This window comes from Helianthus annuus, chromosome 11, assembly GCF_002127325.2.
Source record: "Helianthus annuus cultivar XRQ/B chromosome 11, HanXRQr2.0-SUNRISE, whole genome shotgun sequence".
Lineage (NCBI taxonomy): Eukaryota > Viridiplantae > Streptophyta > Magnoliopsida > Asterales > Asteraceae > Helianthus > Helianthus annuus.
In genome coordinates this window covers 113,629,425-113,653,296 of record NC_035443.2, presented here as the reverse complement: position 1 = coordinate 113,653,296, position 23,872 = coordinate 113,629,425, and the positions used below count along the sequence as shown (strand labels likewise).

The 23,872-nt window shown below is 36.1% G+C and overlaps 1 protein-coding gene, 2 long non-coding RNA genes and 1 other non-coding gene across 5 annotated transcripts; 3 read left to right on the top strand and 1 right to left on the bottom strand.

Moving 5' to 3' along the window:
• The first annotated feature begins 1,645 nt into the window (after nucleotides 1–1,645).
• On the top strand, nucleotides 1,646–12,307 carry LOC110884827 (B3 domain-containing transcription repressor VAL2). Of its 2 annotated transcripts, none has more exons than XM_035980251.1 (12): nucleotides 1,646–1,986; nucleotides 5,542–5,670; nucleotides 6,192–6,273; nucleotides 6,496–6,597; nucleotides 6,691–7,199; nucleotides 7,569–7,665; nucleotides 7,744–7,918; nucleotides 8,016–8,092; nucleotides 10,391–10,678; nucleotides 10,916–10,965; nucleotides 11,081–11,194; nucleotides 11,513–12,307. In XM_035980251.1, exons 2-12 carry the CDS (start codon nucleotides 5,558–5,560, stop codon nucleotides 12,177–12,179), a joined length of 2,274 nt encoding a protein of 757 aa, XP_035836144.1. In that variant the 5' UTR covers nucleotides 1,646–1,986; nucleotides 5,542–5,557; the 3' UTR covers nucleotides 12,180–12,307. The 2 variants fall into 2 exon arrangements, with proteins under 2 accessions (XP_035836144.1, XP_021988230.1); XM_022132538.2 differs by lacking the exon at nucleotides 1,646–1,986 and adding an exon at nucleotides 5,293–5,456.
• Nucleotides 12,308–13,133: 826 nt separating this feature from the next.
• Nucleotides 13,134–13,205, bottom strand: TRNAH-GUG. Its single transcript has one exon. It is a non-coding gene; the product is annotated as a tRNA-His (tRNA).
• Nucleotides 13,206–14,833: 1,628 nt separating this feature from the next.
• LOC118484248 lies at nucleotides 14,834–18,282 on the top strand. The gene is made up of 3 exons (XR_004873037.1): nucleotides 14,834–15,188; nucleotides 16,210–16,293; nucleotides 18,139–18,282. It is a non-coding gene; the product is annotated as an uncharacterized LOC118484248 (long non-coding RNA).
• A 1,666-nt stretch (nucleotides 18,283–19,948) lies between these two features.
• Nucleotides 19,949–23,591, top strand: LOC110881581. Its single transcript, XR_002559800.2, has 3 exons — nucleotides 19,949–20,497; nucleotides 21,519–21,602; nucleotides 23,448–23,591. It is a non-coding gene; the product is annotated as an uncharacterized LOC110881581 (long non-coding RNA).
• Nucleotides 23,592–23,872: the final 281 nt, after the last annotated feature.

Here is a 23,872-nt window from a genome sequence, read left to right as displayed (position 1 = left end):
AAGCACCAAAATTTTTGATAAATAAAATTGGGTTGACACAAAAAGGGGGTTCACTCGTGTAAGAAAAAAAAACCGTCAAGTAACTTGTTTTTTGTATAAAATTGAGCATGAGAAATCAAGCGATTGACCTACTTGTTTACCTTGCATGTTTACCCAATACGCCCGTTTCCGTGAGTTATTTTTGAGCGTTATAGCTTTAGATTATTTTTGCTCATGTTTTTGCGGGCAAAGATTGAGTGAGCCGGATAACTTTTGCGATTTAGAACTTGTGTTAGGCATGCATTTCGAGGCCACAAAGCGAGAATACAAGCATAGAAGTGATTGAGGCATTAGGAAACCTTTTCATGTTAGCCATTTTCATTCACCTCCCTACCCAAATTATTCCCCTAGTTAAACCAATTTGAGCCTTTCCCGTTCGTTTCTTGAAAACCCCAAAACATTAGCCACTTAGCCAAATTAGCCTTTTATATTTTTAACCCGTTTTTGGTTGGAAGCCCGGTTCGGTTAATGATTAACTTGTAGCTTTTGTATAGTTCTTCTTAGTTGTTATATCCCTCATGTTCAAGAGTTTTTAGCTAGGTAGACGTACTTAGTTCTCTCCAAAGCATGGGTTTGTTATTGTTAAAAAAAAAAAAAAACTAAAGAAATATAGTTGAAAAAGCCTTATCAAATGGCTTTGTTAGAGCGATTTTGGGAGCGAAAAGAAATACTTGTTGGTTAGCTCTCGGTTAGTTACTATTTAGTTGTATAGTTCTATTTTTCTTATGCTTTAAGTTAGTCAAACCGTCGGGTTACAACCGTTTTAGCCACTTTTCAAAATCCACTTCCACACCCTTAACCCAAGCCAAGTTACAACCCAACCAAGACCTCATGATTTATGCTATATTTTTGCCGAGTGATTAGATTTGATCCTTCCACAAGCTTATGATATCGCATAGTTATCGTCTTGGCATCGAGTGTTCTAAACATACTCCATGAATTGTATGTGCACCAATATTAAGCCGAGTGTGTGTGAACATTGTGAGGATGCTTGGTGAATTGGTAGGGATTTCTAAGATGGACCATTGCTCATGAACCTATTTTACATATCTCTTTTCGGTTGTTTCTTTATATTGAGCACTCCTTGATTGTTTCGACCCAAGTTATTTGTTTGTGCTTATGAAATGCTAGTTGAGATGATTGCCATTTAGAGAGTTTTGTTGATTTTAGTTTGCTTGAGGACAAGCAAAGTTCAAGTGTGGGGATGTTTGATGTATAAGAATTTATACATCTTTTAAACGTCAAATACGCCCCGTTTATGCGAAAACTCTTTGTATTTTCATTGATTTTGGTACTCATTTGAGTTGTTTGTGAAAATACAGGTCCGGGCTTCGGCCCGGTGATGAAACGGAGGCTTTTGGAGCAAAATGGAGCGAAAATGGTGCATTCCAGCAAACTGCCAGATATGGCACTACCGTGCCAAACACTGGTACGACCGTGCCAGGCCTTCCGACAGCGGCACTCTCAACCAGCACTAGCATCCAGCAACAACACCATCAAAATTTAGGGGAGCACGACTGTGCCAACCACTGGCACGACCGTTCCAGGCCAAAATCAACTCCTGATCAGCTTTTTTCCGAGAACGATGTGATTGTTACCGAGCACTACCAGCTCGCACGACCAGACCATGCCCGAGCACGGTCGTGCGGCCTCGGGAACTTTTGAGCGGGATTTTTCCAGAAATGGTAGCAAACAAGATTGAAAAACGAAAAGTGATTCTGACACTTGCCAAGCACAACCGTGCCAAAAGGTGGCATGGTAGTGCCAAACGCCCAACAGTTTAAATACGAGTTTCTAGCTCATTTGCAAGGGAGTTGGAGCATTTTGGTGACTTTTTCTCTCAAGAATCTGGTCTTGGAAGCTTGTTGGAGCCAAGAGGAAGCCTTGAAGAAGATTAAATCACTTGAAGATCTACTCAAACACCATTTTAATCTTGTCTTTAACTTGGTTAGCTTACTACATTATGAACAATTTATGTTTCTTTGTGCTTGATTTGGTATTCATGAGCTTTATGGGCTAAACACTTGTGTTTTCTAAACTATGTTGAAGTTTATGAACATATGATAATATAGAAGTATATGTGATGATTGTTCTTGTTAATCTTCATGTTGTCACTTAGTCTTGTTCTTGGAATTCATATGCATGCTTAAAGTTCTTGTTCTTGAATGTTTGCTCATAAGTATTTACATGTTGTGTTGGAAAGCCCATGTAGAGATTATGATTATTGAATCTTGTTAACTTGTTAGTATGATTCATAGCATGAAACTAGGAATGGTGAGTGCTAATGTGATATGAACAATGATTTGAGCTTGTGTGTGAATTCTTGCATCTAGATTTGGAAAGATCAAAAGTATGTTTTTATGAATTCTATAGTTTGTATTCATGTTATGTTGATGATTTAGGCCAAAGTTGTTAGCTAGCATGACCATGCTTGTGGTTCATATCAAGAACATGATGATAGTGCCAACTACTTAAAACCAAGTTAGGGTGATTAGTGTGTTTCTCATATTAGTTTTCCCTAATTTGTAGAGTTAGGAGTTTTGACAAACAAATAACTCATGATTAAAGATTAACATCAACTTAGCAAGTGAGCTTAAAAGAATAATTTTTAGGTGATTAGAATGTTAATTCATTTTTAATTTTCCTAAGAATTATAGACTAGGAAGCCTTGATTGGGGACATAGTTAAATCTAGAACTTGCATCATCACAAATCTTCCACCTTGTTGTCATATGTTTGTTAGTGGAAACTTAGTTTAGGCAACCCTTTCTTAGATATTGTTCTTTGTTAGAGTTTTTAGTAGTTTATTTATTTGCATGCTAGTTTAGAAAAAAAATCAACCTAATCATTTGAAAAGGCTTTAAAGTAACAAAAGTTTAGTATCGAGACACCGCATCCACGGATTGATATCCGGTTCTTACCGATTAGCTATATTACCACCCGACGGGTACACTTGCCCCTTTGTGTGTGTAGTTAGTTTCTAGGTGAAAAACCATTTTAAAACTAAATTTGTGTGAAGAGAAACTCAATTAAAAATATATATAATTCACGCACATCAATAATAATAATAATAATAATAATAATAATAATAATAATAATAATAATAATAATAATAATATAACAGTTTATTTAATAACCAATTTTTAAAAGTGTTCCAGTTAACTCACTCAAGTTTCAAAAGTGTTCCAATAAGATCACTCAACATTCATTTTTTCATTAAAATTAGGCAAATTGGAAAATAATAATCCGATCTTTCTGAAATTGGCCGATAATAATCCCAAGTCAGTTATTAGCCAATAATAATCCGACCTCATCCAATTTTTTTTGTAAAATAGTCCGCCGTTAAAATAGCTTAACTGAGTTAAGTGTTTTTCCGAATTATAAACCGATGTTTTAGGGCTTTTGATCAGAACGAGGATACGAGTCGTTTAATGTAAAACTTACCTCGAAATACTGCCCCCAACCCACGAAAACGGTGCTTAAATTCGGGTGTTTAACTTCTAATTAACAAAATTCAAGTCATTTCGAACACAATTTCGAGGTAAGTTTTACATCAATCGACTCGTATCCTCGTTCTGATCAAAAGCCCTAAAACATCGGTTTGTAATTTGGAAAAACACTTAACTCCGTTAAGCTTATTTTAACGGCAGACTGTTTTACAAAAAAATTGGACGAGGTCGGATTATTATTGGCTAATAACTGACTTGGGATTATTATCGGCCAATTTCAGAAAGATATGATTATTATTTTCCAATTTGCCTTAAAATTAAGGGTTTTTTTTCATCTATTTCATAGGTAACCGTGGTAATGTGGATTTTTATTTCTTTTTTCCCTTTTATTTGATGCTAACTCAAGTGACGTGGATTGTAACTTGTTTTTTTTATTTTTAATGTAATTAAAGGGTTTTTATTTTTAATAAATATAATCTATATCTATACTATATAATAAAAGAAATCTCTTTCGGGACACTTGTCATCATATTAGGCCATGTCTTATAGATAATTATTATTTAGTTTAATCTATTATGGCTAATTGTTATTTAATTTAATCTGTTCTAATTAATTATAGATAACTCTCCTTCTAAATATTATTTAGTTTAATCAACAAAACCAAACTTTGTGATAATATATTATTTATTTTTTTCATTATTAAAAAAATATTATATTGATTTTATTACATAATTTTTAAACAAATTATATATAACTTTTAATATTACTTTATATATAAAATTAGATTTACTACGGGTTTTTTAAAATATAATGTATTTTATATTTTATCACTCAAATAGCTGCTTATTTGTTTCTTGAATAACATATTTGAACACTGTATATTCTTTTCAATAACCATCTCCGTGATCACCATATCTATAGCGTACCGAGTATATCCATTAGTTTGTTTTAAATATAATTGATTTATTACGGGTTTTTTAAAATATAATCTATTTTATATTTTATCACTCAAATAGCTGATTATTTGCTTCTTGAATAACATGTTTGACCACTATATATTCTTTTCAATAATCATCTCCGTAATCACCATATCTATGGCGTATCGAGTATATCCATTAGTTTTTTTTAAATACAATTTTCTTATTATTTGGTATATATAATAATATATATTCAACCCGTGTAATACACAAGGGTTTTTTAAGATATAACTTTTTGATTATTTGGTAAACAATATTATATTTATTCAACCAGTGTAATATACATGGTTTTAAAGATATATATTTTTTATTTGCTATATAAAATTACATTTATTCAACCCGTACAATACATATAGTTCTTATAGCTATAACTTTTTATTATTTAATATATATAAAATTAAATTTATTCATACCATGCAATAAAAGAGGTTTTTAAAGATATATTGTTTTATTATTTAATATATAAAATTTATTTATTAAACCCGTGTAATACACGGGGTTATAACCTAGTTTCATATATTAAAATAATCCGAGCCCAACATCTTATGCTCCATTTTTTTTTTCTGACAAATGGAAAAAAGGAAATGGCTCGATTTGAATGTTAAGTTATCTAATTGGGACAAAAACGATACAAATGACCTAATTAGAACACTTTTAAAACTTTGTTATTATTCGGTGACATTTTCCCTTAATATTATAATAAATGTTTATCCAACTAATGCTGAAAGTTTCCTCTGATAAATGATAAACTGAAAGAAAAAGCAATATTAAGTTGAAAAAAAGAAAGTGGTTGTGTTATGAGTTATGTTTGTTGCTGTATCTTAAAGCAACATCGTCGTGCATGCATCTCTCTCTCTCTTTCTACATCTTCCAACCGCCGGCGAACCAGTTTCTTTCTTAACTCCACACCCAACCAACTTCTGTTACTACCTACATACCAACATATATTATTTGTCTTCTGGAGGTCACTTTTTTTTTTTTTAATATACCAGGTAGGTTAGTGTTGTTCATAATCCTTTTATTTTTGTTGCTTGATTAGTTCATTAATTTGTCTTGTGGTTGGTTATTTTTTTTCAGATTTAATTTGTTGTGGATGGAGTCTGAGGTGTGTATGAATGGATTGTGTGGGGCTGCAGCTGCTGATTGGAGAAGAAGAGGTTGGAGTTTGAGGTCTGGTGGTTTTGCAAATCTTTGTGATAAGTGCGGGTAATTCGCAATCTATGTTTCGTTTTCTTGTGAAATTTGCTTAGTAATATGATTTTGTTTGCTGCATACAAGAGTTTTATTAACTCATCATGGTCAAGGGAAGTAGATTATCAGGGCGATGCTTTGATGGGTCGGGAGGGGCGCCTGACCCCCCGAACTTTTCGGCCAGTAGTGTTATATATGTAGTTTTCGTATAGAAATTTTTGGGTATATACGTTTTTGATCCCCCTTAAAAAATTTCAAGCTTCGCCAGTGAAATGAAAGAAGAAAGAATTGATCAAATGCCAGGCATTCACATTATTTTCTTTATTCAATTAAATAATATTTTTTATTATATTTTCTTAAGTGGGAGGGAATGAATAAATATATGGGGAATGGGAGATATGACTAGGTGAAACCTCAAATTATGAGGATGGGGAATGTGATGTGAATGCTCTAAGAAATTGGTGGATTTAATTTTTATTTCTGGTTGAGATTTTAAATTTTCTTTTATTAACATTCAAAGCTTTGTATTGTTACAGTAGTGCATATGAGCAACAAGATTTCTGTAAAGTGTTCCACGCAGACGACACTGGGTGGAGGGAATGCACTTCTTGTGGCAAGGTAAGCCTCCATAGGTTGTTTTTCCTGGATCTAGCAAAATGGGGCGACTAACGGGAAACAATTTTGTATAAATAAAGTATGATTACAAAGACTATATAATTGACGTATCTACTTTTTTGTTGTATGCCTTTGGGTGACACAACCAGATTGACCCGTTCATAAGTATATGGGTCGAAACTACTACCTATAGTCTGGTGTAGCTAATTTATTTTGATTATGCAGCGACTCCATTGTGGATGTATTGCATCCAGTGCTTTCCTGGTACTACTTGACAACGGTGGTGTAACTTGTATCAGCTGCTCAAATAGTCCGGCCGATAATCCTGTATGATCTTGCATTGACTTTGACTTTTCATTTGTGATTCTATATTGTGACTAGATGTTTCAAGTATTTGATATTTTACTAATTCACGTGCAGAAGACAAGAGACGATAAGCACAAAGAAACTGCCATTTCAGTAGAACATAACATTGGAGAACCGCGAGCATCCTGTAATGAAAATCATGCAAAAATCAGCAACTTCGGTAACATAGATTTGACCATATCGAACGCTGAAGCTGCCGACAATGGTGAAAAGTTATTGCATGCATCTAAATCTCAAACGAAACACGAAAATGGGCATAAAGATGTTTACGGATCACCTGTGCAAACAAACTTAACAATTGGGTTAAATGGTCCTCCAGCGAGTAATAAAGCTGTTGAAGATCAGGAAGTGAAGTCAACGTTATCTTACTTCCAGCAAGGGATTTGGTCTCATCATATTTTGCCCAAGTCCGTCATTCCTCAAGGATTTAATAATGCAAATGCTGATGTCAGCTCACAGATACGCGTTGCAAGACCACCCGTTGAGGGGAGGATTAAAAATCAGTTGCTTCCTCGTTATTGGCCCAGGATTACAGAACAAGAATTGCAACAAATATCTGGAGAGTATCCATGCTTACAAATGCATTATCTATTTATTGGGTTAATTACATAAACAAACCTTATAAAATTATTTAAGCCCGTAAAAACTTTTAAAGATTTCTACTTGGTCAAAATATTTACCTTAAATATATTTTCTTTAGATACACACACCACTGACATACTATCCACACACTACTAATAAGTCATACGGCCATTTAACAATAATATAACCTTTTATACGAGTCGTTTAAGGTGGTCTGCTGCAAAAGTTATACAGACTGTATAACCATTATACGGTCCGTATGATGTGTGGGGGTGGTGTACGTATAGAAGTTGGATTATTGTAATTCAGTGTGTTACATTACAACTTTTTCTTTAACTTTGGCGTGTTAGCTCAAACGCCACCATCGTTCCACTTTTTGAAAAGGTTCTCAGTGCGAGTGACGCTGGTCGAATCGGTCGCTTGGTTCTCCCAAAAGCATGCGCTGAAGTAAGCAAGCTGCACATTATTATCTTCTGCAAACATTAGTTAATGATCTTTTATGAGTAAAGTTTTATTACTTTGCAGGCATATTTTCCACCGATATCTCAGCCTGAGGGGCTCCCTTTGAAAATACGGGATGTGAAGGGAAAAGACTGGCTGTTTCAGTTCAGATTTTGGCCAAATAATAACAGTCGAATGTATGTTTTAGAGGGTGTTACACCGTGCATACAGTCCATGCGGTTACAGGCTGGCGATACCGGTATTCCTTATATCACATATAAATTAGTATAGTAGTGGTATCTAGGATTTCATTATTTTCACCATCTTTTTTCTTGGTTTTAAATATATGTCCACAGTGACATTCAGCCGAATGGAACCTGAAGGAAAGCTTCTTATGGGCTTTCGAAAGGCCTCAATGAATACATCTGTGCAGGTACCTCACTTTTAAAATTATATGTTTTGAAGATTATAGTGTTTAGTTATGCTTTTGTTGTTTGAAGCTATGTTGTCAAAGACGCAAGGCGCAGCATAGGCCTCGCCTGGAGCCTAGGCGCAAGGTGCAAAAAAAGCGAGGGCTTTTTTTAAGAAAGACACCTATAGAGGAAAAAAAATTAAAAGATACATTATGCTTTGAAAATAACCCAATTCCACATATAAAATAAAGAAACTATTATAAAAGCCATTTTGGTGTTTTAAGTTTTAAAAAAGATGAGTATGGTCTGGTGGTGGCTGAATAGATTAAAAAGGACAAGGAGACACATCTTTATCCAATGGTTAAAAGGTTGACTTTTCAACTCAGTTGAAACAATGGTTTACAGCTGTGAAAAAGCTGTAAAAAGCTTTAAAAGAGTTAACTGCCATTTTCGTCCTTGTGGTTTGGTCACTTTGGCCATTTCAGTCCATTTTTCAAAAATGCGCCATTTTCCTCCCCGACGTTCTGGAAAGGTGCCATTTCAGTCCAAAAATCATAACCCAGTTAAGTCGGTTTGTAAATAAGGACTGATTGTGTAAATTTGTAACATAAAGGACCATTTAAGTAAAATGTATAAATATTAATATAATTATAAAATATATAATATAAAAACACCACCACTAGCCCTGCCACCACCACCACTCCGCTGCCACCACCACCACCACCGCCACCACCGCCATCGCCACCGCCACCACAGCCACCACCGCCACCACAGCCACTGCCACCACCACCACCACAGCCACCACCGCCACCACTCTCTCTATGCTCTGCAATCACCACCACCATCACCTTTACCTCTCTACTCCGGTGACCGGAGTAAATCCGGCCATCTTTCCGACACCCCACGCCCCCACGAACCAAACTAACCACACACCCCTCCACATCTCACAGATCAGGCGAGAGAGGGAGAAAGTCGGAGAGAGAGAGATAACAACGAGAGAGAGAGAGAGAGAGAGAGAGAGAGAAGGAGGAGGCGGGAGAGAGAACCGGCGACGGTGGGGGTGCCGTTTTTCCGGTGAGTTGCAGGCAGCGGCAGTGGTGATGAAGGTCTGATGATGATGATGAAGATCGTGATGATGATGATGAAGGTCGATGATGATCGATGATGATGATGACAGATGATGACGATGATGACGTTGATGGTGGTGGCAGTGGCTGTGGTGGCGGTGGTGGCTGTGGTGGCGGTGGTGGTGGTGGTGGCCGTGGCTGTGGTGGCGGTGGTGGCTGTGGTGGCGGTGGTGGTGGTGGCGGTGGTGGTGGTGGCAGCGGCTGTGGTGGCGGTGGTGGTGGTGGCAGGGCTAGTGGTGGTGGTGTTTTTATATTATATATTTTATAATTATATTAATATTTATACATTTTATTTAAATGGTCCTTTATGTTACAAATTTACACAATCAGTCCTTATTTACAAACCGAGTTAACTGGGTTATGATTTTTGGACTGAAATGGCACCTTTCCAGAACGTCGGGGAGGAAAATGGCGCATTTTTGAAAAATGGACTGAAATGGCCAAAGTGACCAAACCATAGGGACGAAAATGGCAGTTAACTCGCTTTAAAAATAGCATAAAAAAGAAAGGGGCGCTTGACAGAATTAAGCCCACGTTTTTCTCTCGCTGCACCTGGTTCCGGGCGCTCGCCTGAGCACCGTTTTTACAAAAAAAAAAAAAAAAGCCCAAATTTGCGCCTAAGCTACCAGCAGGCGCTATAGCCTCGCCTCGTTGCGCCTGAGCGCCTAGGCGCGTTCCCGGCGCGCTTTTGACAACATAGGTTTGAAGTCGTAATAATGAAATATCCTGTCGTTTGAACGTTTGGCATATTCTAAGAATTTTAGTAAGTTACAGAAAAAACCATAGAAGGACATTCTTGATTTCTTGTATATTGTTGATATGATATGATGTTCATTTTCTTTAGCAAGTATAATAGTATTTCCATTTTTATTACTTGTTTCTTAATAAGTCTTCTAAAAGCATTTGTCGTCCATAATAACAATTAATTTCTTACATAATAGTATAATCAACAATAGCTAAGGGTGTAAAAGGTCCTTAAAACAGGGCATACAGGCAGGGGCAGATCCAGCCCACATTTGTGGGTTCCTAGGAACCCAGTGTGTTTGGAAAAAAAAATAGTGAGAATTAAAGAGAATTTACCAAAAGAAACCCATTAAAATAAAAAAAAAAAAGTATACAAATCGTCCGATAATAATCATAATCATGATCACCATCTTTAAACGACATTGATCACTTTTGCCGTTGCTGAAGGGAAGTACGTATTCACATCTAAGCGAGTTGCCAAGAAATGTGAGTTGGCCCACAAATGAGCAACTTGGAATCAAGTTAATGGCTGGTGCATTCCCACCGTCAATGCTGGCTCCTGAGAAGAAAAGAAGCCGAAATATTGGGTCAAAAAGTAAACGGTTGCTCATTGAAAGTCAAGAATCTCTGGAGCTAATATACACATGGGAAGAATTACAGGATATGCTCTTCCCAGCCCCCCTTTCGAAGCCAATCATTGTTACAATTGACGACAATGAGCTTGAAGAATACGAAGTAAGTAATCTGTATTGGTCATATCTGATGGTGGTGAGACGTTCATGTCGGGTCAAATCTGGTCATTTTCTATCACTTGGGCCAGTCGGACAAACACTTTTTTCTTTGGTCATTTTTAGGCCTTTTATGAGTACAAAAACAAAGTCATTACTGTAATAAGACTTTGGGCGAGTTTCAACCTGTGTCTCATCCAACGCTTTGCTAACTAGTGCATGTAATCTACTAATATTTTTGTAGGAGCCTCCTGTTTTTGGGAAGGGGAGTATATTCACAGTTTCTGCATCCGGGTAATGAGTTTTTTTGTTATCACGTAATCTGCCGATATTGTAGAAGTGATTTGGGATGAAAAGGGGTAAAAGGGAAATATTAGAATTATTGAATATGGAAAGCTTGATGTTTTAGGGAGCAAGAACAATGGGCTGAGTGCGATAATTGTTCCAAATGGCGAAGGTTACCGGCTGATTTTCTTCTCCCTCCTAGATGGACATGCCAAGATAATGTATGGGACCAAAGCAGGTTAGTCCATGTCAATCATTCTTGTGATACATGCTAATTGCATAAAAAGGTAACCGAATTCGGTTAAATTTGAACTTGTGGTAACCAACCTTTTTTAGGCCAGAGTAAAATCATCAAAGTTTAAAAATCTGTTTCATAGTAACCAACTTTCAAAAATTTAAATCTAATGTAGTCTGAGTGGTCAAAGGTGGCAGCTGGCGTTATGGTAACTTTTTCGACGATGATTACCCAAAAAGAAAATCAGACCAAAGTTGGTTACTTTTTTTATGCAATGAACCCATATAACTGTAAGTTCACTTATTAAATTTGCTTGTTTAGGGCCTCCTGTCTTGCACCTGATGAACTCAGCCCCAGAGAACTTGAGAACCTTCTTAGAAATGCAAAAGAGCTGGGAAATAATGTAACAAATATCCAAACAGCTTCCACAACCATTGGAACTGAACCAACGGTTGCAATGACCACCAAGCACCCGAGGCACCGGCCTGGCTGCTCATGCATAGTTTGCATTCAACCTCCAAGCGGTAAAGGCAAACACAAACCAACTTGCACTTGCAATGTATGCATGACAGTCAAACGTCGCTTCAAAACATTAATGTTGCGCAAGAAAAAGAGACAGTCCGAGCATGAAGCAAGTATTGCTGAAAAACTTCACAAGGAAGAGGTGGAACCCAAGAGTAATATTGTCAAGCGTGCAAATAACGAGTCAAGTTTATTATTAACTGAAAGTAGCAGCAAGGGACATTTGGACTTGAACATCCATCCCCGTGTAAGCATGATGAGTCTTTTTCAAGCTGCAAATCTGCCGTTGGAGACGTATTTGAAGCAAAATGATCTTACTAGCTTAAACTTTGAGCAACAAGCTAGTTCGGGTTCACAAGCATTGCATCAAGAAACTGGGGACATTGAAGGTGGAGATGAAGAGGATAAAGTGGGTGATGATGGTGAGCTCCAAGGGCCTAACAATATTCAAGACGCGTATTTGTGAAGTTATGAGCGGTTCGAATGTGCATATGATTTGCCTACAGTGGAATTGATTTAGTTTTGCGATTTTCCGGATTGTTATAAGTGTTGTATATATTTTGTGTAATTTGTAATCGAGTTTAAAGAGAATAATACATAGTTGCATGAGTCTTTTAAATAGTTCTAGTGGTGTGTTATAGTAGTTGAGGTAGGGATGACAACAGTTTGGATTTGGAGTGGGTTGGGTTGTAGACAGAACTCGAGCTTAACCGGGTTCATTTGAAGCTCTTATCCAAAACTTGAGTTCGTTATGTTTATTATTTGGTTTTCTTTTTCATAATTACTTATGTAATTATTTTTATTATGCATTATAATGTGTGTGTGTATATATATTCATTACATTAAATGAAAACTATTATCTTTATATAAATAAGAGACTCGTTTAAGCTCATGATCCTTGCCAAGCCCGGTGTATATTCTTATTTATTTAACAAGCATATATTGTAGGCATTTTAGCGAGCCGATTTCAAGTAATTCATGAATGAGTTGTCACGGAGTTGTCTTTTCCAACCTTTTGTGAAACTTTACGAAGCTCGATCTTCACCCAATATCCGTAGCAATTAAAATGACTTTGCAGTGGAACGCCAATATTATCAAGGCAAAAAAGAATCCATAATGCTATGAAAACTTTACAATGAAACTTTTCCAACCTTTTGTGGTAAAAACTGAATGAAGTTAGTAAAAAACAAATGACACACAAGGTTGGAAAAGATAACTAGTAAAGTAACTGAATTTAACTTTCACTAAGCTAAAACATCATAATATTCATATTTACCAACTAAAGTAACAATCATTTAGTGTATGAATACGAATGATTTAATGTCAAAGTTTAATATACATAAACTGTAATAGTCGAAGGCACAAGCTTATTTAAAAATACATGAAACATCACGTAGAAAATTCTTTAAAAAATTAAATGTGTGGCTGCTGGGATTCGAGCCCAGGTCTCCACGGCCACAACGTGGAATTCTTACCACTAAACTACAGCCACAAGATGTTTTCTTCTTCTTCTTTAATATAAGTAATAAAACTGTACTATCTTAAGGCTTCATGCAATGAGGTCCATCATCGTATACACATAAACATCGTTCAAACTTCAAACGGGTTTTACTTATTTGAGTGATGTTATAGGCATATCTAAACCGACTGGTTTTACTGCAGCTGATCCGCACAAAATGTGTCAATTGGTTAAATTTTGCTATTATTCAATTGTTGTTAGATTTGAACAGCAATTCCTAGGAGTTAAATGCTTGGTTGGTCCCTGTAGTTTGCAAAAATTTCATACTTGGTCCTAGTGGTTTACTAATTACACGCATGGTCCCAAAAGTTGTAAAAAATGATCTCGGTTGGTCCCCTGACCTAACCTCTGTTAAATTTCTTAGTTAACTATGTATTAAATGACTATATGTGGAGGGTTCAAATGAGAAGAATTTTTTTGTAAGAAGAAAAAAAGAAGAAGTTTCAACCAATAAGAATGCTTCATTTTACTTCATTTAATATTTGCATTTAATTTTAATATAAGGGTATATTGGTAAACTTACAAAAATCATTAATTTGTATTCTTCCCCTTTAATAACTAACTAAATTAAATTTGTAACTTCTTTTCAAAATATATACTTTTTCCAAATTAAAAAAAAAACAACTTAATTTAAAGTGTATAATAAATTACTAGTTGTGTAGGATAAATTACGAGTTGTGTAGGATATATTTCGAGATGTGTAGGATAAATTTCGACTGTGTAGAATAAAATTCTATAATGTGTAGGGTATATGTAGGAAAATTTTGATATGTGTAGGTTTTGTAGATTGTATGTAGGATAATTAAAGATTAGTTGACTAATTAATTAAAGAGTTAAAAATTAATGATATAAGTTATAAATGAAATAGTATTTTACTAATATGCCCTTTCTTCTTTTTCTTCTCACATTAAACTTCTTCTTAAATGAACCTTCCCCATGACTATATTACCCTTAAACAATTAAAAAAAACATACCCATCTTCTTCTTCAACCTTTCTTCTCAAATCAACCTGCAACACCCCTACCCAAACCCAGGCCCGGTTATCCTCAAGTGCTGGGTGTGCTTGAGAACAGGGCCCAAATAATTAAAGGGCCCAAATTTTTTAAGTTTTCTATATATATATAGCTCACATTTTTTACAGGCCCACTTCCTTTGTAACAAACCCAATAGGCCAATCCCTTAACTGGTTATAGGCCCAAACATTTGTCAAAATTCAATTGCCGCTGCAGGAAATATCAAACGTCGCCGTTCTTCTGCAGTTACATCTTGATTTCGACAAAGATTCGCAACCGCGGTTCCGAGTTACATCATGATTTCGACAAAGATTCAGAGTCCAAGTGTTTTCATATCCTGATTTTGAGTTTACGAGTCGCAAGTTATAATCATTCATGATTAATGATCTTACTGTTGTTTATTTAGACTGATTTAGACTGTTATATGAATGATGTGAATTGGTTTTTTTTTTTTTTTTTTTTTTTTTTTTTTTTTTTTTTGCAGTTGATATCCGTCTTCTTAAGCCCACTGCTGCTCAACCGAAGCCTAAAGTAACTTCATCTTGAGGTAAAATCTTTATGTATATATATGATTGTGAATTAGTGTAACGCCCCAAAACCCAAATGTTTATATCGTCGTATGTTCCTATAGGACATAACATGAGATAAATAACTAGGCTATTGAACCTAGTTAAAAGGTGTAGCTAAGATTAATAAAGGTAGTGTCAGTTATGTTTTAAAAGGCAAACCCGAGGGACTAGAGTGGAACAAATGAAAGTTGACTACTAATTAAAAGGTCAATACACACACAAACACACACATACGTGCGTGTTCTTGAAGCTTCAGGAGCTCTCAAGAGCTCCAAACCCTAGTTCCACTAAATCATCAAATTAAAGGGGTGAATCGAAGCCCAAATTCAAGAAGGAGCACGGATTAACGATCACCTTCATGAGGGGATCATAAGGTATGCCTTAAATCTAAGATTTGTGATCATGTGTAAAGCGGGTTATGTTCTAATCCATGAGTTTAAGTGAAATTGAGCATGAGTATGTGTTACAATTAACATATAGAACATGAATTATGAATGGTTTGTGTTAATTTGAAGTCTAGATGTGAAACCCGTTTGTTTTGGTGAGGATGATGACTTGAATCACCATTTATGTTTAATTCTTGTTGAAAGAATGATGTATTATGTGGGTGTGACGAATTATTGTTAGATGTAAGTATAGGAATATGATGATGTTATGTTTAATGTTCATTTGGTATGATACATGATGATAAGTAGTTGGTTTTGATGGGTTATGTATGAGTTTAGAAGAACTGTGCATAAATTATTTGTACATTGTGCTAAGATAGTGGTACGCACACCAAGTGTTCGATGAAATGCTTAAGTGAACTTGGCAAGTGAGATTGTAGGAAAGGGCTTGACATATTTGAATGGAATATGATAATGATATGACTAGTAGTCTACTAACTTGAAGAATGTGCTCTAGATAGAACTCGTATAAGAATTCGGGTTGAACATATGCGTGAGTCAAGTTTATGCATTTGGAACTTGTATGTCGAGTATGTGACTAGGCGATCATGTAGTTGTATGTGTCATACAACATTGTGTATGAAATGAATATCATGTCATTAATATGGTCTAATATATCAACATGAATGCGTGTTCAAAAGTTAGAAGTTATATGCTAGAAGGTTGACTTTCTGAAAGTCAACCGAGAAATTATAACATGGTTAGCCTTTCGGACAAAATTATAATAGTGGAGAAGTAATGTGTTATGTACTAGATGATCTACATGTCGTATGCGATGATAATTGAGTTGCGTGAATGTGGAACAAGACGCCTTTTTGGTCTATGTCTTATGTATGTGGTATATGGTTAATAAAAAATGCAAGTAATGTGTGAATGGAAGGAAATGAAAGTTAGTATGAATGAGCACGTATGCTAACCTTGATGTGATTGTGATGACATGAAAGGATAGGAATCACATTAGCATGGATTCAAGCATGAAAGGCTAACGAGTCAAGAGGAGACAAGGAAGCGGCTACGAACACGGATGCACAAGGTAAGTGATTCCGCAATCACTTCTTAGTTGTTATGTAATGTTATATGCAATCTAATTATATGTGATAATTGAGGTCAAATAGGAATGAGTTGTATGATGTCAATAAAGTATTAAACGGATCTTAGTTTGATCCAAGCTAGGCAGGTGTGATTAAGAAATTGTAGCTAAGTAGTGAGATTGGTTACTCATGCAAGAAATTCCTTTGTTATTAAGGATATAGCATAATTGACTAAAATGCCCTTGATAGGTATATCGGGCAAACGACCTTAGAAGTCGTTTGGAATCAAGATACTCGATTAGTATAATATTTTGGTCAAGCATGAAAATGTGGAGTATGTTTTTGTATGTCATAAACTACTTAATGCATAAATACCCATAACGGGTCAAGGTAAGCTTCTGACCAAGAATATGTTAAAAATAGGTAAGACATCCAAGAATTTAATCCTCTATGATAAATGACGTTGATATTAAAAGGTTCATGAGGAGTCGAGGTTAAGTAATCAGATTATGTTGATAAATGCACGAACGGGTCAAATAGTTAGAAAAGGGTAATATGTCGAATGCACGTAAGTTAAGAAATTCCTTAATCCGGAGGTAGGATTTTAAGTTGATATGATAGAATGTGAATTTACAAGCATGTAGGAAGAAACGGGAGGTTAAACGGGTAAACGGTTCAAAAGTTATGCGCGTTTTAGTGCGTACGGACGACGAAACGGAACTGCAGAAAACTGCAGTTTCTAGAGGGCGTCGCCGACGGGTATGGGGGCGTCGCCGACGGGCTCCAGAAAGTGAATTTTTGTGCTGACGGGTTAATCTCCTGTCTACGGGTTTTTGGGCTACGGGTAAATGCAAGGCCCGTCGCCGACGGCCCTAGGGGCGTCGGCGACGGCCTCCCCAAGTTCCAAAAGCTGAAATCTTGTTATTTAAGTTATTTAATGTATCGTAGGCTTCGGTTTGTCATCCGTGGTCTACGGCGGACCTTCCAAACATGATTTTGATGGTTCCTTGGATGTTTATGAGCTATAAAGCTAAGTCTAAGACCCATGTAAATAATGTATGATTATGTAAGAGGTACGCGTGATCTAGCACGTGTACATAAAGGTATGCATGTATGTAATGACGTAGGAAGGGTATGAACAAATGTAGATGTGTATGTATGTATGTATAAAGATATGTACGAGTGTATGCATGTATGTAATGATGTAGGAAAGGTTTGTACGTATATAGATGTGCATGTATGTATGTATGTATAAAGATATGTACGAGTGTATGCATGTATGTAATGATGTAGAAAAGGTTTGTACGTATATAGATGTGCATGTATGTATGTATAAAGATATGTACGAGTGTATGCATGTATGTAATGATGTAGGAAAGGTTTGTACGTATATAGATGTGCATGTATGTATGTATAAAGATATGTACGAGCGTATGTATGTATGTAAAGATGTAGGAAAGGTACGTACGTATGTAGAAGTATATGTATGTATGTAAAGATGTAGGAAAGGTACGTACGTATGTAGAAGTATATGTATGTATGTAATAAGACATGTATGAGAGTATACACGTATGTAAAATTGTAGGGATGATATGTACGTATGTAGATGTGTATGTATGTATGTAATTACGCATGTATGCATAATTTAGTCACGTTGAGGGCTAACGTTATTAATGGTGCACCTTGAGAATGAAAAGTAATGCAGGTACATTATTGAAGCCTCACCAGGAAATGGATACGCATATGAAATGCTTAGAGATTGAAAGATGACGAAATGTGAAGTGTACGCGAATGAATCTTGTTTATATAATGTGTACTAATGTTATGAATGTATGTGGTGAGTGCAGGTTATACGGATAATGGGCGGATTATCACAAGAATTAGAGATCGAAGACCGAGTCACGAGATAGATTGTACGGGAATAATTAAGTATGTACTATTAGTAAACATGACTTGTATTTTATCTTTGTAAAAGATACATTTTTAAAACGCACTTTCAAGTAAGTCAAGACGTTTGTAATGAAAGAAATTTTATGGCATGAATTTCCGCTGCGACTTTTGACAAATACGAATTAGGGCGTAACAAGTTGGTATCAGAGCCCTGGTTTGAGAGAATCAAGTAAAGGAGGCAAATGCTTGAACTCAAACCGGTGTGCTCTCGTGACCAAGAACCCGTACAATCCAAGACTCGATCGAGGCCTAAAGGCAAAAGCAAATGTAAGTATGTGTTAGGTTATGTATTTGAAGGGAACTAATAGTATGTTATGTGCAAGGTAAGCTTAAGAATTGGGAGAGGATGATCCGTGAATGCAGGATAGGATGAACGCTAAGGCGGGCAAAGGTGCAAATGGGCAATTAACCCCAGGTACACACTACTAATATGTTTGAGTACTGATGTCAAAAGAAAGGGGAAGGGGTCTCCTTGGGAGAGTAATTATTAAACGAAAGACAATGATGTGGTCTTGGGGGAGTTTTAGAAATATGCACGAAACTGAAACCCATTTCTCGGGCATAAGGCGATGATTACACGAAGGCACGAAACTAGTGTGTGAATTGCGCACCTGGCCAGTACGCAAGAAGCATATGACGTTCGTGAGACCGTGGCAATTATTGCAGGTATGTCCGGTAGAACTGGGTAGCAGGTGGGCGCTATGTTGTAGCAAATGCGAAATAACAAATCCATTGCGGATTTGGTTATGCTAACGAAGGTTATGAAAAGTTATGCGAGTCGACCGGTTCTAGCAAACAAGTCGAATAAGAATAAGCTACCATCCGTTTTGAACGGGTGATTTTGAATGCTCTAATGAATGCTAGAAGCTTAATCCGTTATACGGATTGAAAGAAGAAGTTATGATTAAAAGCGAAAAACCCAATTATTTGGGTAGTGGAATATGTATGCTTAACTCTCGTTGAGAGTGTTTATGCCAAACCCAATTATTTGGGTAGTGGAATATGTATGCTTAACTCTCGTTGAGAGTGTTTATGCCAAACCCAATTATTTGGGTAGTGGAATATGTATGCTTAACTCTCGTTGAGAGTGTTTATGCCAAACCCAATTATTTGGGTAGTGGAATATGTATGCTTAACTCTCGTTGAGAGTGTTTATGCCAAACCCAATTATTTGGGTAGTGGAATATGTATGCTTAACTCTCGTTGAGAGTGTTTATGCCAAACCCAATTATTTGGGTAGTGGAATATGTATGCTTACTCTCGTTGAGAGTGTTTATGCCAAACCCAGCTATTTGGGTAATGGAATGTGTATGCTTAACTCTCGTTGAGAGTGTTTATGCCGAAACCCAATTATTTGGGTAGTCGAATGTGTATGCTTAACTCTCATTGAGAGCGTTTATGCCGAACCCCCTTTACTTGGGTAGTTGAATGTGTAAGAAAGAAGAAAGCTCCTATATGAATAGAACTAAAATGAAGTAATTATGATTCGACAACTAAGATGACTAACCTTAAAACCTTGTTGCTAAAGGTAGGTAAAACTTTAAGTTTTTGTTAAACACATGTAAGAAAGAAAAGGTAAGAATGCCATGTTTGAAACCGCTAGATGGATTCAAACATAGAAGGAATGAAGGGTATGGATGTTACGTTTAAATCCGTGGGACGGATTTAAACCATAAAAGGATGTAATGAATGCCTTTATAAGTAAGCATTAATATAGGTTTGAATATATAGGAACGATGAACTATTACTAACCGGTCAAGGAAATGAGAAGGTTACGTGGAAGCATGGCATGGAAAGTATAGATTGGTTAAGAAGAAGTCAAACATAGATATGTGTATGTGTAAATGGAAGTGAGAAAGGTTTCGGGGACGAAACCTTATTTAAGGGGGGTAGACTTGTAACGCCCCAAAACCCAAATGTTTATATCGTCGTATGTTCCTATAGGACATAACATGAGATAAATAACTAGGCTATTGAACCTAGTTAAAAGGTGTAGCTAAGATTAATAAAGGTAGTGTCAGTTATGTTTTAAAAGGCAAACCCGAGGGACTAGAGTGGAACAAATGAAAGTTGACTACTAATTAAAAGGTCAATACACACACAAACACACACATACGTGCGTGTTCTTGAAGCTTCAGGAGCTCTCAAGAGCTCCAAACCCTAGTTCCACTAAATCATCAAATTAAAGGGGTGAATCGAAGCCCAAATTCAAGAAGGAGCACGGATTAACGATCACCTTCATGAGGGGATCATAAGGTATGCCTTAAATCTAAGATTTGTGATCATGTGTAAAGCGGGTTATGTTCTAATCCATGAGTTTAAGTGAAATTGAGCATGAGTATGTGTTACAATTAACATATAGAACATGAATTATGAATGGTTTGTGTTAATTTGAAGTCTAGATGTGAAACCCATTTGTTTTGGTGAGGATGATGACTTGAATCACCATTTATGTTTAATTCTTGTTGAAAGAATGATGTATTATGTGGGTGTGACGAATTATTGTTAGATGTAAGTATAGGAATATGATGATGTTATGTTTAATGTTCATTTGGTATGATACATGATGATAAGTAGTTGGTTTTGATGGGTTATGTATGAGTTTAGAAGAACTGTGCATAAATTATTTGTACATTGTGCTAAGATAGTGGTACGCACACCAAGTGTTCGATGAAATGCTTAAGTGAACTTGGCAAGTGAGATTGTAGGAAAGGGCTTGACATATTTGAATGGAATATGATAATGATATGACTAGTAGTCTACTAACTTGAAGAATGTGCTCTAGATAGAACTCGTATAAGAATTCGGGTTGAACATATGCGTGAGTCAAGTTTATGCATTTGGAACTTGTATGTCGAGTATGTGACTAGGCGATCATGTAGTTGTATGTGTCATACAACATTGTGTATGAAATGAATATCATGTCATTAATATGGTCTAATATATCAACATGAATGCGTGTTCAAAAGTTAGAAGTTATATGCTAGAAGGTTGACTTTCTGAAAGTCACCCGAGAAATTATAACATGGTTAGCCTTTCGGACAAAATTATAATAGTGGAGAAGTAATGTGTTATGTACTAGATGATCTACATGTCGTATGCGATGATAATTGAGTTGCGTGAATGTGGAACAAGACGCCTTTTTGGTCTATGTCTTATGTATGTGGTATATGGTTAATAAAAAATGCAAGTAATGTGTGAATGGAAGGAAATGAAAGTTAGTATGAATGAGCACGTATGCTAACCTTGATGTGATTGTCATGACATGAAAGGATAGGAATCACATTAGCATGGATTCAAGCATGAAAGGCTAACGAGTCAAGAGGAGACAAGGAAGCGGCTACGAACACGGATGCACAAGGTAAGTGATTCCGCAATCACTTCTTAGTTGTTATGTAATGTTATATGCAATCTAATTATATGTGATAATTGAGGTCAAATAGGAATGAGTTGTATGATGTCAATAAAGTATTAAACGGATCTTAGTTTGATCCAAGCTAGGCAGGTGTGATTAAGAAATTGTAGCTAAGTAGTGAGATTGGTTACTCATGCAAGAAATTCCTTTGTTATTAAGGATATAGCATAATTGACTAAAATGCCCTTGATAGGTATATCGGGCAAACGACCTTAGAAGTCGTTTGGAATCAAGATACTCGATTAGTATAATATTTTGGTCAAGCATGAAAATGTGGAGTATGTTTTTGTATGTCATAAACTACTTAATGCATAAATACCCATAACGGGTCAAGGTAAGCTTCTGACCAAGAATATGTTAAAAATAGGTAAGACATCCAAGAATTTAATCCTCTATGATAAATGACGTTGATATTAAAAGGTTCATGAGGAGTCGAGGTTAAGTAATCAGATTATGTTGATAAATGCACGAACGGGTCAAATAGTTAGAAAAGGGTAATATGTCGAATGCACGTAAGTTAAGAAATTCCTTAATCCGGAGGTAGGATTTTAAGTTGATATGATAGAATGTGAATTTACAAGCATGTAGGAAGAAACGGGAGGTTAAACGGGTAAACGGTTCAAAAGTTATGCGCGTTTTAGTGCGTACGGACGACGAAACGGAACTGCAGAAAACTGCAGTTTCTAGAGGGCGTCGCCGACGGGTATGGGGGCGTCGCCGACGGGCTCCAGAAAGTGAATTTTTGTGCTGACGGGTTAATCTCCTGTCTACGGGTTTTTGGGCTACGGGTAAATGCAAGGCCCGTCGCCGACGGCCCTAGGGGCGTCGGCGACGGCCTCCCCAAGTTCCAAAAGCTGAAATCTTGTTATTTAAGTTATTTAATGTATCGTAGGCTTCGGTTTGTCATCCGTGGTCTACGGCGGACCTTCCAAACATGATTTTGATGGTTCCTTGGATGTTTATGAGCTATAAAGCTAAGTCTAAGACCCATGTAAATAATGTATGATTATGTAAGAGGTACGCGTGATCTAGCACGTGTACATAAAGGTATGCATGTATGTAATGACGTAGGAAGGGTATGAACAAATGTAGATGTGTATGTATGTATGTATAAAGATATGTACGAGTGTATGCATGTATGTAATGATGTAGGAAAGGTTTGTACGTATATAGATGTGCATGTATGTATGTATGTATAAAGATATGTACGAGTGTATGCATGTATGTAATGATGTAGAAAAGGTTTGTACGTATATAGATGTGCATGTATGTATGTATAAAGATATGTACGAGTGTATGCATGTATGTAATGATGTAGGAAAGGTTTGTACGTATATAGATGTGCATGTATGTATGTATAAAGATATGTACGAGCGTATGTATGTATGTAAAGATGTAGGAAAGGTACGTACGTATGTAGAAGTATATGTATGTATGTAAAGATGTAGGAAAGGTACGTACGTATGTAGAAGTATATGTATGTATGTAATAAGACATGTATGAGAGTATACACGTATGTAAAATTGTAGGGATGATATGTACGTATGTAGATGTGTATGTATGTATGTAATTACGCATGTATGCATAATTTAGTCACGTTGAGGGCTAACGTTATTAATGGTGCACCTTGAGAATGAAAAGTAATGCAGGTACATTATTGAAGCCTCACCAGGAAATGGATACGCATATGAAATGCTTAGAGATTGAAAGATGACGAAATGTGAAGTGTACGCGAATGAATCTTGTTTATATAATGTGTACTAATGTTATGAATGTATGTGGTGAGTGCAGGTTATACGGATAATGGGCGGATTATCACAAGAATTAGAGATCGAAGACCGAGTCACGAGATAGATTGTACGGGAATAATTAAGTATGTACTATTAGTAAACATGACTTGTATTTTATCTTTGTAAAAGATACATTTTTAAAACGCACTTTCAAGTAAGTCAAGACGTTTGTAATGAAAGAAATTTTATGGCATGAATTTCCGCTGCGACTTTTGACAAATACGAATTAGGGCGTAACAATTAGTTTTTGTTTTATCTATTTCATAACAATTATCGTAGTATTATGAATTTTTAGTATATATATATATATGATTGAATGATTGATGACTTAATGTTAAATGATGATTTGCGAATAGGGCCCAAATTTTTTATTTCGAACAGGGCCAAAATTTTTTTTTGTGATTTTCGGAGACGGCCCTGCCCAAA